Here is a 13,786-nt window from a genome sequence, read left to right on the forward strand (position 1 = left end):
CACCTATGGGTGAAGGACCAAAGGGGAGCTCTTGGCCCCATCGACATGCCTCCCTCCACTGAATTTCAGACCAGGGACTGTAGTGAGAGGATGGAAAAGACAGGTTTACTGCAGGTCTGCAAAGGGGGAATGAGGGCACCTTTATAGTGTCATTGTGATCTTCCAATGGGTAAATAGGAGAAAGCCAGTGGGCCCAAATCTAAAATTGGTGGCCTAGAAGTGGTAGATGGAATAGAGGTTTGCAGGAAGGAAAGGCTGGGGATGAGCCTGTCTGTCACATGAAGGCAGCATAGACACGGGAAATTGCATCCTGTTGACTTCTGGTATGTTCACAACCCAGCAAACCCCAGGACTGTGACCACAGAAAGCTTGTGAAGCAGACTGTTCCCTGAGCTGTTTCAAGCCTGCTTCATGCAGAGTAAATGGTGCTATAGAAATGCCTGTGCCTCTCCACCAACCACACAGAGTCTGAACAACAAATTTAGGTGTAGCTGTCTCCACTGTAGATGTCTAAGAGTAGCTGAGCTCCACCCAAAGTGCACTGAGGCATTTCTCAGGTTCAAGAATAGGCTAAACAAGTCATCAGAACTAGAAAGCTCTGGTGCTGGGAACAGAGGAGAGGAGAAAAGTGCCCTCGACCTGAACTCTGAACCAACAAGTTGTGGAAGGATGATGTGCGTGATCCAGACCTTACAGACAATATTGGGGACCATGGCTTCTGAAACTTAAGATTGGTGTCATGCAGAGTAGAGGAGAAAAAGAATCTCTGGCTCCTGTTTTGTTTTGGTTTATTTTTCACACAAGGCCACAGCTGAGGTCCTCTGGGCCTTCCCCAAACCATCAGCTCCTTGACAAACAACCCACTCACTATTCCCCCACCTCCCACCCCCGCCTCTCCCAAGGCAACCCAGAGCTCTACCAACAGTGACAGACCACGTTGCAGCTTGTGGATGGCTTTCTGGAAAGCAGACACCACCTCTCTCTCCCCAAAGTCCCTTGATACAAAGGACAAAGCAACGCTCATACCAGCATCACCCATCTATGCTGCTTGGCTGATCAACATCATCCCCGGCGGAGACATACCAGAGTTTCTACTGGAAGGGAGCAGGAGCAGCTCTCAGCAGCAGAATGCCCTGCTTTGTCCCAAAACAGAGTGCAACCCTCTCACCCTTTGCCATGTTCCCACCCGCCTTCCCAGCTCCCAACCTTCAGCCCTTTCAACACCCACGTTTTTTCCACTCTGCTGCAAAGCAATGAGAAATTCCCTGCCAGAGGACATTGTTCAAATGGGTTATTGAAAAGAAATGCAATTCCCTACTCCGGGCGAGCAAGCCTCTTCTTTTCCCCTTGAGGAAGAAGGATAATAGCACAGCCAGCGAAAAAAAACTATCCCCAAAGCCTGCTGTAATAATATTAAATAAGAAACCAAATGGGTTTGGCCAGGAAAATCCCAAGTTCAAAAGAATAATTGCTCCAAGAGATTTAAGCCTACAGCTGAGTCACTAAAATGAAGAAACCTCTCCTTGTCCATAGAAAGCAAACAAATCTTGGGTCACACAGCTTCTGTATGTCCTTGTTAGAAAGAAAGAAGAAAGAAGCCAAATGCAATTAATCATAATCCGAGAAGAAAGGATGAAATCTCTGTAATTAGTTACCTAGGCTCATCTTTCCACTTTTGAAGACTAATCCAGCCGCCTTCTTTCACTGTTCACCCAAAGCGCTGCCACAGAAGTCTACTACAAATACCAAATCACTTCTCTCCAGGGGTACAGACTCACCTGCAGTCTGTGGTCCCCTAACAGCTTTGCTGTGAGTGTACAGGGAGGGGGGAACATTTGTAGAGAGCAAACAGTGCTCTTTTTCTTCATCCCCGTTTATGAATAAGCTGTCATGGAGTTTGCAGGCTCTCCAAGAAGAGACCTCGGCTGAACTACAGGAGTTACTTTCAAGCTAAGTATTTTATATCCACAATCCTGATGCAACTGATCAAAGACCAGAAAACACCAATTTAAAAAAAAAAAAAAAGCATACAAACATGAAAACACTTTCCAAACGGTTAAGATTACAACAGTTTGTGTTAATAAACTGGCTTACACCTCATCCTCAGGTGGTATAAGTTTGCCTAAGCATCACCCTGCCCACAGAAAGCATATTCTTCACACCTGTATGCACTGTTTGTACAGAGGTGAGCGGACCAGACTATATATTAAGAGCAAAGTCACCAGCAATTAAATTCGCCATGGTGAACCCTGCTGGTGAGCAGCTCCTTTAATTGCAAAAGGCAAAGCCACATTCCACAGATTAAATGTGTCCAGGTTTGACTAAAAGTCACAATTCCTTTGCTACATTTTCACTCAAAGTTTTGGAAAACATGGGGGAAAAGTGGGGTACTTTAGAGAGAGGAAGAGGAAGGGCTGGAGCTGGTGGCTACAGCTTTGGAGAAAAGGTTGGGATCTGACATCTAAAAAATCCTATGCAAATCAGAACAAGCCATTCAACTTCCCTGAGGCTCCCTTAATAAATAAGGGTTGACAAATATTATTCCAGCAATGAAAACAACAACAGACCAGCTCTTTATGTCAAGTTCATCAATGGTAAATAAACATGAAAACACTTTCCAAACGGTTAAGATTACAACAGTTTGTGTTAATAAACTGGCTTACACCTCATCCTCAGGTGGTATAAGTTTGCCTAAGCATCACCCTGCCCACAGAAAGCATATTCTTCACACCTGTATGCACTGTTTGTACAGAGGTGAGCGGACCAGACTATATATTAAGAGCAAAGTCACCAGCAATTAAATTCGCCATGGTGAACCCTGCTGGTGAGCAGCTCCTTTAATTGCAAAAGGCAAAGCCACATTCCACAGATTAAATGTGTCCAGGTTTGACTAAAAGTCACAATTCCTTTGCTACATTTTCACTCAAAGTTTTGGAAAACATGGGGGAAAAGTGGGGTACTTTAGAGAGAGGAAGAGGAAGGGCTGGAGCTGGTGGCTACAGCTTTGGAGAAAAGGTTGGGATCTGACATCTAAAAAATCCTATGCAAATCAGAACAAGCCATTCAACTTCCCTGAGGCTCCCTTAATAAATAAGGGTTGACAAATATTATTCCAGCAATGAAAACAACAACAGACCAGCTCTTTATGTCAAGTTCATCAATGGTAAATACAATACAATGGAATAATACCAAATGACATCAGCTAAAGAACTGAGACTGATTCCTACCCCCTCTCTTGTATACAAACCACTGCTAACATATGAATAATGCTGTCAACAACAGACAGGGAACGCTGGCCAACTTTGTGGTAAGGGAGAGTGAATAATGCAGAGTGGACAGAAATCTCCAGCTTTGCGCTTCCATGACACAGCAGAAATGCTTATTTTCAAAGGAAGCAGATTGGGTCATTCTCTGAAAAAAAAATGGAAGTGATTACGCTGCTCCAAGTACAGCTGGAGCCTTCCTGTACAAATGTGGGAAACAGGGAGCAGTGATTAACAGTTAATCTGTGGGATACAGCAACAGGGCCAAGGAGCCTCCGGTACACCCATAATGAGACACCCACTCCTTTCCCTGCAGGTCAGTGCTGCAGACACAGCCAGAGGTGCTAGCGATGCTCTGGGAGCTGTTCCATTGCAATGAGCTGTCTTTATCTGCTCACAGGGCTGAATTCCTGCTTACCACCACTATCAGCCAAAACACTAAAAATCAGTAGATTGCTCCTCTGATCTTTGCACAGAAATCTGCCTGAGGAGCTAAGCATGGTGTCAGAGCAAAGGTGGGATTTGGCTGGAGCAAAGGTGGCTACAAAACAGCCAGGGTGCACTCCCTGTTCAGCCCTTCAGCCTGGAGCTACTATTCATAAAATCAAATCAACTCTCTGCACATCAGGGTGGTCAGAAGGGTCCTGCCATCAGGCTGGGGTTTGTCCCTTGTTAATGGGAATTCCTGCCAGCCTTCCAGTGGGATGCAGAGATCCTGAATGGAGAAATCCAAATGCTGCCGGCAGCCCGGCTGCTTTCCTCAGTCCTGCTACAGGACAGAAGAGCAGCCCCGAAACCACTGCGATGGGATGCTCCGGCAGCCACGCATGAACTGCGGGCCGAAGCTGCCCTCCACCGGATGGAAGGGAAACAGCTCCCTGCAATGGCAAAGACAACAGCTATGTGGTTTTTCAGGTGCGGGTCCCTTACTTTCCCATAATTACGAGCAACTTTCACTTTTCACAGTGTTACGTTGCAAGCAGCAAATGTAAGGACCAGAAGCTTTCAAAATAAGCAGCAGCCTGGGGAGTCTGGAAGCATCCTGTTGTCTGACAGCACCAAGCCCTGACATCCAAAAGCCAGACTGCGTTCAAGTGTCTTGAACTAATCAACTGAAACAGGGGCTTCTCTCCTACTGCTGATTTTTTCTATAAACCAGTGACTGATGCACACACTAGAAAGTGAAACCCCATAAATGTTTGCTATATAACAATGCTACTTGAAAGTTGATGTTTGAGTATGGACTGAGAACTGAAGTAACCTTTACTTTCAGGCAGTTGACACACAAAAGGGATACAATCACTATATTTTATTAAAAATAATACTTATTAAAACGCCAGTCAACCATCAACACCTCTATGTACATGTCCAATTTTTGTTTCATGTACCCATATAACAACTACGAAAAGAATCACATAGCCACCCTTGTGCCAATTGACCAACACATAACACGCACCAGCCACAAAAGAATTAAGGAAAACCTTTTTACGTTTCAAGAGAGAGGAAGAAAATGCTCGAGATTGTCTACAGCAATTAATTTGGCCCAAGACTGCCAAAATGCCCAGGTGATGATGATCACCATATGCAGTATACGCCATGTACTTAAGTGCAGTGCTTATGGTGCTAAGACAAGGACCATGAAAAAAAATATCAATGACATTTGACTTAGCTGCCTGAAGTTCATGAAAACTGATTTTTAATGAGTTGTCATCGCTGTACAGATGAGAAGAGATGAGCTCCATACCTGTAAGGTGGCCCAGGCTCCCTGTGAGACGCAGTGTCAGGCAGCACAGGCAGGCTAATGGAGACAGCTGGCTTGCACTGACACTTGCCAGTGACACTGATCCCTTCCAGGACTAGCCCAGTTCCTGAAAACCTTCCCCTAATGACCTTTAGCCTCATTAGGGGCTAATTAATTAGCTATAGGAATCCTCATCAGCTATAGGAAACAAAACCACTCAAACCACTTCACAAGTTCAAGAAGAGGCTTAACACCCTGTCAACTCAAGTCTTCTGGCACAAATTACATGAACTTCTAGTAGCTAAAGGTTGCTTATAGTTTTTACTAGAAACATCTAGGAATGACCAACAAAATTAAAATTAATTAATCCAAGCTGTGGAGGAGCTCTAACACTCACAAAGGTTGAAAATAAAGTTATTTCCATGCTAATCTGAATCTGCAGAAGCGAATGTCCATAATACAAGAAGTAGAACAAAATACACACTCAAAAGTTCACAAAGTGGTTTGTTTTTTTTCCCCCACCAGGAATCTACCAGGAAGATTACACCCATGTGCACTTCCATACCTGCAAAGTTCTTCACCACACCACAGCTTTTGAGCTTCCTTTACCAGTAATGAACACCAGTAGGTAAATTCAGCAAATTTCTTTCCTGTTACAGCACATAAGAGGAGGTGGCAGACCACTGTGGTGTGCCAGGCAGCAGAAAGCAAACAGGGAAGCAGCAGGCATGTGCTTTATCTTGCTGTGATAGGGCTAGACCTCCTCACTCTTTTCCCCCACTGTCCCAAGCTTGCTTTCCTCTTTCCCAAGGTCTTGCTCTATATTGAGCATGCCCCAAGTACACTGATCTTCCCATGAATTTTACACTGCTCCAGATTTCCATTTCTCACTTGTACAATGTTTCTTAAAAGCAAGTTATGCAGCTATGCACACTGCTTTTCAGCACACTCAGCTCCAAAGAGAGGACAACCAGGAGACAGACTCCATTTCTCACTTCAACTTGTTTTTAAATTTTTTAAGTAGGTGGAAGGTGAGATATTCAACAAGGTCTCCTTAAAAACAGTGGGAGTAATTTTTGTAGCAGTATGGAAAGCGAAATTTTGAGTTGTGGTACTATCCTCTACTGCCACAGCCAGCAAGGTACCATCAAAAACTGGGGGAAAACAAAATACCCCGTCAATGGCTGCCACAAGGCCAACACCAAACAAGTAGGCCACTTACCCAAATTTGGTGGAGAGGACACCTCCCAAGGCAGAGCCAATGATGATACCTATTCCAAAGCAAAGACCCAGCTTCCCCAAAGCATCAGCACGTTGGGAAGGAGCAGTCAGGTCTGTAATAACCTTCTGAGCACCTGCAGGGGGAAAAAAAAATATCCCTTGAAAGAAGCTTGCCACAGGGCCTGAGCAGCAGCCATACAAATTTTTAGGCCACAGAAACAGTGCCTGCCAGAAAATAGTCCCTGCAACCCCAGGGCAAATGTTCATGCACACTGCTAAGTGGAATTGATTCAGCTCATCAGCTATAGGAAACAAAACAACTCAAACCACTTCACAAGTTCAAGAAGAGGCTTAACACCCTGTAAACTCGAGTCCTCTGGCACAAGTTACATGGACTTCTAGTAGCTAAAGGTCGCTTATAGTTTTTACTAGAAACATCTAGGAAAGACCAACAAAAGCAGAACAGCTTAGTGGGTAATGGAAGGTATTTTTGTAATCACATTTCATTTTGACCAATATGCTCATTTTCCCAGGAGAAAGGGAAAAGCCCTCCTACAAAACATCCTGGTTACAAGAAGGCAGCTGAGAAGTTTGGGATAGCACTGCTGCCCACAAGGATTTGTCACCTATGTCTGGATGATGAAGTCCAAGCAATTTGCTCAAGATGATACAGGAAGATGAGCCTGGGACTACGGGCTACTACCCCTGTTTTCCTGTTCCTTTCCATAACCAATACATCCACTGCTTCACATTCTCACCATTTCATCCTTGATGACCATCAAATGTTCCTCCTGCCTTCCTTCATGCTGTTGAGCCTGTTGACTTCCAGCAACATGAGCAAAACGAGAAGAATCAGGCAATAAAAGCAATTTTGAAAGCCCTGACTGAGCTTACCTGGTAACCCATGCATGAACACTGCTGGGAGCCTGGAGAGGAAGAGAAGGGGGATGCTGGTGGAGATGGACATGAGCAGGAAGAAGGCACTTCCAGATGCACAGGAAAGAATTAAGGCTGCTCGGGTGCCAAATTGATCTGCAAACCTGGTACAGAAATGGTACAAAGTTGTCAGAAGTGGAACTGAACAGGTTGTTCCAAATGGATGTAGTTGCACAGCCATCTCACTCTCCTTTATCTGCCACGGGAAGTGCTAGTCAGATTCTCAGAAGTGCTTAGCTCCCAAAAGAGGAGTAGATATTCAGAAGGAGCCCAACTCACTGGGTCTGAGAGCTGGACCATCTCTATTTCTGACTAGCAGCAGTACAAAATTCTGCCTTGCAAAAAAGAAGAAAGCAAAAACCAAACAAAACCACCCACCTCCCAAAAAAAACAAAACAATGAAAACAAAACAAAACATCCCCCCCCAAAACAGTAGCAAGACTGAGAAGAAAAGCTAGATTTTCTGAGCCTCATTTTAGTTTCCTATCACTGGATTCCCCTACTCTTTCAATATTTTTCTACTTTTTGGGAATGCATTCCTCCACCACTTGAATCTTTTTGGGCCATTTACATTTCATTAGGAAAAAGATGTGTGTCCCTTGGGGTAGAGAGAAGGAAAACCTGAGTCTTTTCCACTCTTTTCTTGTTTTGACAGTTCAGTTCTTAAAGATTTATACAAGTCTAGCTTTGTATTAAACACTGATGTAGATACAGTGAGATTCAGCTGTAGAAATATCATGACCCTCAATTATTTTCATTGACAGCTCTACTTAGCATCAAAAAATATCCCCTTTTTTAGGTTTCCTGGTCACAAGACGTTTCTAAGGTTACACATGGCTATAAAATGTTTGCAGGATTAAGCTGTTAGGACTCGGGCTCTGAGGACTGTGATGGTCTAAGCCTGTTCCGAGTATATTGTTATACTTGCATGTGTGTCATTAAAACATACCTAAGTTAATATAAAAGCTCTTTCTATGTTGTGGTATTTCTAATTGTAGTATTTATTTCCCCCTTGCCCATTTATGAAATCTTCAAACATTTCAACAGGACCATGAAGCAGAACTAAATTATTTTTTATTAAAGTATAAAAATGTCTGGTCTTTTCCAGTTATGAAAAGGGTCATGAGAATTATTCTCACCTACCTTCCAAAAATGGGACCTCCCACGAGCTGGAGGACACCAAAGGTTGTCTGGAGGTAGCCAAACCCTACTGAATCCAAACCTAGGTTCTTTGCCAAGTACTAAAATAGAAAAAAAAAAACAACACACATCACAAAACAACAGGTCAGGGGAAATGAAGTATGCTATATTTCTGAATAAAGAGCTTAAAGTCTGTGCGGAGAGGACTACAACTCCAAACAACAACTTCGTTTGGTTCCAGATACCTACAGATGAAATCTGCTCAATAAAGACCAAAATTCTCTGTCCTGTACCATCCACTAAAGAAGATCAGGGGGATGTGACCAAAACCATCAATTTTGCACCAGGTGACAAATCTGAATCATCCTTTACCTTTGCAGTCCAACACACCTGAACATACACAGCTACTGCTAAGGGAGATGAGCTAGACTTTAAGTAGCCTTCCTGCATCCGGACTCTGCACCCAGCGCAGTCCAAGCACCAACCAGGGGATGAATGTGGTAAGGTCTTGGAGCTGTTGTTTAATTGAGCAAGCTGGAATCAGTGCAAGCATAGCATGGGCAAAATATTGCCTTTACTTATAGTCTAGATGGTATTGGGTGAAGAATGGATTGAGAGGAGCCCTGAGGAGAAGGACTTGAGGGTGTTGGTGGATAAGAAGCTCAACATGAGCCAGCAATGTATGCTGGCAGCCCAGAAAGCCAACCGTGTCCTGGGCTGCATCAAAAGAAGTGTAGAGGTGATTCTACCCCTCTACCCTGCCCTGGTGAGGCCCCACCTGGAATACTGTGTCCAGCTCTGGAGTCCTCAGCACAGGAAGGACATGGACCTGTTGGAATAGGTCCAGCAGAGGACTACGAAGACAATCAGAGAGCTGGAGCACCTCTTCTATGAAGACAGGCTGAGAGAGTTGGGATTGTTGAGCCTGGAGAAGAGAAGGCTCTGGGGGGACTTTATAGTGGTCTTCCAGTACCTAAAGGGGACCTATAGGAGAGATGGGGAGGGACTCTTTATCAGGGAGTGTAGCGATAGGATGAGGGGTAACAGTTTTAAACTGAAAGAGGGAAGATTTAGATTAGATATTAGGAAGAAATTCTTTACTGTGAGGCTGGTGAGACACTGGAACAGGTCGCCCAGAGAAGTTGTGGATGGCCAGTCCCTGGAAATGTCCAAGGCCAGGCTGGATGGGATTTTGAGCAACCTGATCTAGTGGGAAGTGTTCATGCCCACATCAGGGGGGTTGGAACTCAATGATCTTTAAGGCCCCTTCCAACTCTAACCATTCTAAGATTCTATCCACAACCTGAGCTTGCAAAAAACCTCAGAATCACACCTCAAAGAGACATGATCTTTTGTGTTTTTTTTATTTAACAACTGTATACTCAAGGGACAGCTATTTCCGATTCCTGTTGTTGTTTTGTGCCATCCACTAAGAGTTGTTTAAAGTTCTCAACCAAGTTCAGCTCTCAGAAGGTGAAGAAGTGCCCTAATCTTGCCTGCTTCCCTACATGCACTGCACCAAGGTCTCCAAAGCGCCCATAACTGATCAATGATCAACTACACTGGTCTCTCATAAAGAAACTCTCTTTCAGGCTCAGGGCACTGCAGGCTGGTTTAGTCCCAGAAGAAGGGAGCAGTTTGCCTCTGGAGATACCAAACCATCAAAGAGATCTCCCAGAAGGAACAGGCTCACCAGAGATGAGGTTGGACAGGCAGGTGTATTATAGATACAGATGCTCACAAGAGCAGGAAAGCTGCCTGGCAGAAAAAAACAACACGAGGGTTTTGGTCGACAGCCAGCTGAATATGAGCCAGCGGTGTGCCCAGGTGGCCAAGAAGACCAATAGCATCCTGGCTTGTATTGGAAACAATGTGGCCAGCAGGACTAGGGAAGAAATCGTCCCCCTGTACTTGGCACCGGTGAGGCAGTACCTCAGTGCTGTGTCCAGTTTTGGGGCCCTCACTACAAGAAAGCCATTGAGGTGCTGGAGCATGTCCAGAGATGGGCAACGGAGCTGGTGAAGGATCTAGAGTACAAGTCTCATGAAGAGCAGCTGAGGGAACAGGAGTTGTTTAGCCTGGAGAAAAGGAGGCTGAAGGGAGACCTCATTGCTCTCTGCAATTACCTGAAAGGAAGTTGTAGAGAGGTGTGGGTTGGTCTCTTCTCCCAAGTAACAAGTGATAGGACAAATGGAAATAGCCTCAAGTTGCACTAGAGGAGGTTTAACTTTGGATATTGGGAAAAAAAGTCTTCACTGAAAGGCTTCTCAAGCATTGGAATAGGCTGCCCAGGAAAGTGGTTGAGTCATCATCCCTGGAGGTATTTAAAAGCTGCGAAGGTGCGTCACTTAGGGATATGGTTTAGCAGTGGACTTGGTGGTGTTAGGTTTATGGTTGGACTCTGTGATCTTAAGGGTCTTTTCCAACCTAAATGTTTCTATGAAAACAGACACAGGAGTTCAGTAAGTGAGAAGCAGTAATTCCCACCCACAGCTGGTTTATTAAGCTCTCAGATTTCTTCTGCCTGATTTTTGGGTCACTCTCCCACTGCAAGCAAGAGGACACAAACACATTAGCTTCACCCAGGGCCATCAGGCCAGGAAAGGGCTCTAGGTACTACTGCAGTACAAATAATAAACCAGCTTTTACTGCCCAGGAATACCCTGAACACAGTTACAGCTTGCCTCAGTCACAGGTAGGAATACACTTTCCTCCCTCCTGCTAGAAATGCTCTTCTGACTTTGCTGGAAAACGACATAGCCAGGCATTGAAGGGAAGACATGCTGTGAAGCAGAACAACCCATACTTACGGGCATGACTCCCATCTGCATGAAGAGGAAGGTGAGCTCCAGGGTTGCAATCAGGTAGGCAACAAGGATTGCTTGTCCCCTCTTGACCTCTCCCGAGTATCTGCTCTCCCCCAGGGTCTCAGTCCTCATTGCTGAGGCTTCTTCACCTCCAGAGCTTGCTTTTGAATTCATAGTGCTCATGGAATTGTTTACTGCAGGCTGATCAGCTGAAAAATGACACGAAGCACAAAGGTGCTTTCTAGCTGGGAACACAGAGCATAAGTAAGGTGCAGAAGTTGTGTGTACAGTTCAAAGCTTACGGTGTGAAAGGTGTTGAGTCAGCATTACAGGAATTTATTTTTTCTTTCTTTTTTTTCCTTTCTTTTTTCCTCCCCTTCACTTAGTTGCCAGGCAGGATCAAAGGTAACCACACATCAAACCACAGATCCCATTCTTCAGTCTCATCCCAGGTGGGCTTATTATTTCCAGGACCATCACAACAAAGACCAGCTTGAGAAACCCAACAAAGTGAAAGTGGACATTGCCCCGAAGGAGAGCACGTGACAAACTCTTCAACTCTTTAACTGTTTCATTTCTTTCACTTCAGTTGTCTCTGGTGGCTTACAAGAGATGACTGTTTTAATTCTTCTTCAAAGACAATTTGATTTTATTTTTGAAGGTTGCAAGTGAAGCTTACAGCAGAACAGCTATATCTAAGTCCTCGTTCTTCTTACAGTAGATTTATATGGATCCTGGAACAAGCCTAAGTCTTGGTGCAGTTAGAGTTGCTCACCTCTACCTGAGATGTTTTCCCTCCTTTTCCAGGTGCTGCAAATTTATAGAAGGACTGAGCTAGTAAATGGTCACATGTGACACCAGTCAGACTACAAATTACCAGCCAATGCCAAAAAACTTTATAAAAAAAAATCCACAAAAATCATGAGGCTGACTGCAAACTGGGGAATTAAATAAACAAGACTCATTTGTCCTTTGGGGGTTTTATTTGTTTGCTTGCTTGTTTACTTAGGGTTTTATTTGTTTGTCTGCTTGCTTTTTTGCTTGGGGGTTTATTTGTTTGTTTTCTTACTTGTTGAAGCCTGGAAGTCTGGTTGAGCATTATTTTTATTTTAAAAAGAAAAAGAAAGCAGAGATCCCAATGCTCTGATTTTGTAGGATCACAGGACTGATGGTAGGAAGGGACCTCAGAGAATCTCATCTACCCTCCTGCTTGAACACATCAGCTCAGCTGTTGCTTTTTCTAGACAACCTTTGAAAATCCCCAAGAAAAGAGATTTGCCCTCTTCCTGAGTATCCAAAAAAGAAGTTCTTCCTAATGTTCAATCTGAATTTCTCAAGCTGTGGCTTGTGTCTGGCTGCATCAGCTCTGGATCTGCCCTTCAAGTTGCAGGTAGCTGTTAGAGTACACCAGCCTCCTCTTTGCCAGCCTGAACAAGCCCAGTTCCCTCCACCTCTGTCAAAGGTGATGTACTCTAGACCTCTGACCTTCTCAGTAGACTTCCCTGGGTGCAATCCAGTTTGTTCACAACCCTCTTGAACTGGGAGACTCAACACTGGGTCAGCCTCACCAGCATCAAACAAAGGGGAATAACAGCTTCCCTGGATGTCCTGGCCATGCTTCTCCTCAGATGGCGCATTACCTGTTTTGCCTTATTCCTGATGAGCAAGCACCATTGGCTCACACAGCATCACTATCACCCATGGTCCTCCCTCTAGGGCTGCTATGTCTGGTTGGTCCCCAACCAGTATTGATGCAGATGGATATTATGCCCCAGGCTTGGGGCAAATTGTCGCCACTTTCAACTTGTTGAAAACCTTGAGGTTTTGGTTGATCCAGCCCTCACGTTTCATGCAGACCCTCCACCCTGAGGCTCCATCATTGACCATGTCAGTCAGTCCCTCTAATTTAGTAACACCTCTGTTCAGAAATGGAAGCTCGACTCGCCACAAAGGCTGATGCAGCACAGCAACACAGGGACACACAGAGATGTTTGCTAGCTTGGATCCGCAGCGATTATCAGGGCTCCCAGGTTTCCAACCAAGCCCAGGAAAAGAGAACTGTAAGATCTCTGGGCACACCTTTTTATTCAACACATGTCGTCATAGAGTCCCAGGATTTGGTGAGGGCTGCCAGGCTCTACCTTTCGGTGAAGTAGGTAGAAGACCAAAGGTTTAATGTTTCACCAGGGGTGGGTACCATATTGCTGGAGGCTGCACAGAAACAACCATTTGCAAACTAAGCCAGAGCACGAGTAAAAAAAAGCACCTTTAAAGAATGACATTCCTACAGCAATACTAGTGCTCAAACAGACCCAACTAACAACGCCCTAGAAATCATATTTGTTACCGAAGAAGGAAGATTACCCAGCATGTATCCCAACCTAACAAAGTGTCAGTGCTCAACATTTGGTTCATCTCAGCATGAAACAATGGATTTGCCTGCGCTTTGAATGTTCTGCAGCACAGCACCAACATTGTCACTCCCTGGTTTGCTCTGGACAAGCACAATGTACAAATTACCAGCATTGAATAGAAGAGTAAAATTAATGACAGAACTCTGTTTATGGAGGTTTTGAGACAATCAAAAAAGCAACTCATGCAAATGCAATGTAAAACACTACTTACAGGAAATGTTGCTGCCTTGGACTTGAAAAGTGTCAATATTTTGACTGGTGAGT

General features: G+C 44.5%; 1 protein-coding gene across 1 annotated transcript in view; it reads right to left on the minus strand.

Annotated features, from left to right (window-relative positions):
- SLC22A18 (solute carrier family 22 member 18) overlaps window positions 1–11,675 on the minus strand; it is a 62,119-nt gene extending 50,444 nt beyond the window's left edge. The window contains exons 1-4 of the mRNA XM_014959945.1: window positions 11,112–11,675; window positions 8,305–8,402; window positions 7,120–7,265; window positions 6,227–6,359 (exon numbers count right to left, since the gene is read on the minus strand). Coding sequence (XP_014815431.1) covers window positions 6,227–6,359; window positions 7,120–7,265; window positions 8,305–8,402; window positions 11,112–11,291 — 557 coding nt within the window. The 5' untranslated portion in view covers window positions 11,292–11,675. The remainder of the gene's footprint in view (window positions 1–6,226; window positions 6,360–7,119; window positions 7,266–8,304; window positions 8,403–11,111) is intronic.
- Between the last annotated feature and the right edge of the window lie 2,111 nt (window positions 11,676–13,786).

This window comes from Calidris pugnax, unplaced genomic scaffold (assembly GCF_001431845.1).
Source record: "Calidris pugnax isolate Ruff unplaced genomic scaffold, ASM143184v1 scaffold435, whole genome shotgun sequence".
NCBI classification, from domain to species: domain Eukaryota; kingdom Metazoa; phylum Chordata; class Aves; order Charadriiformes; family Scolopacidae; genus Calidris; species Calidris pugnax.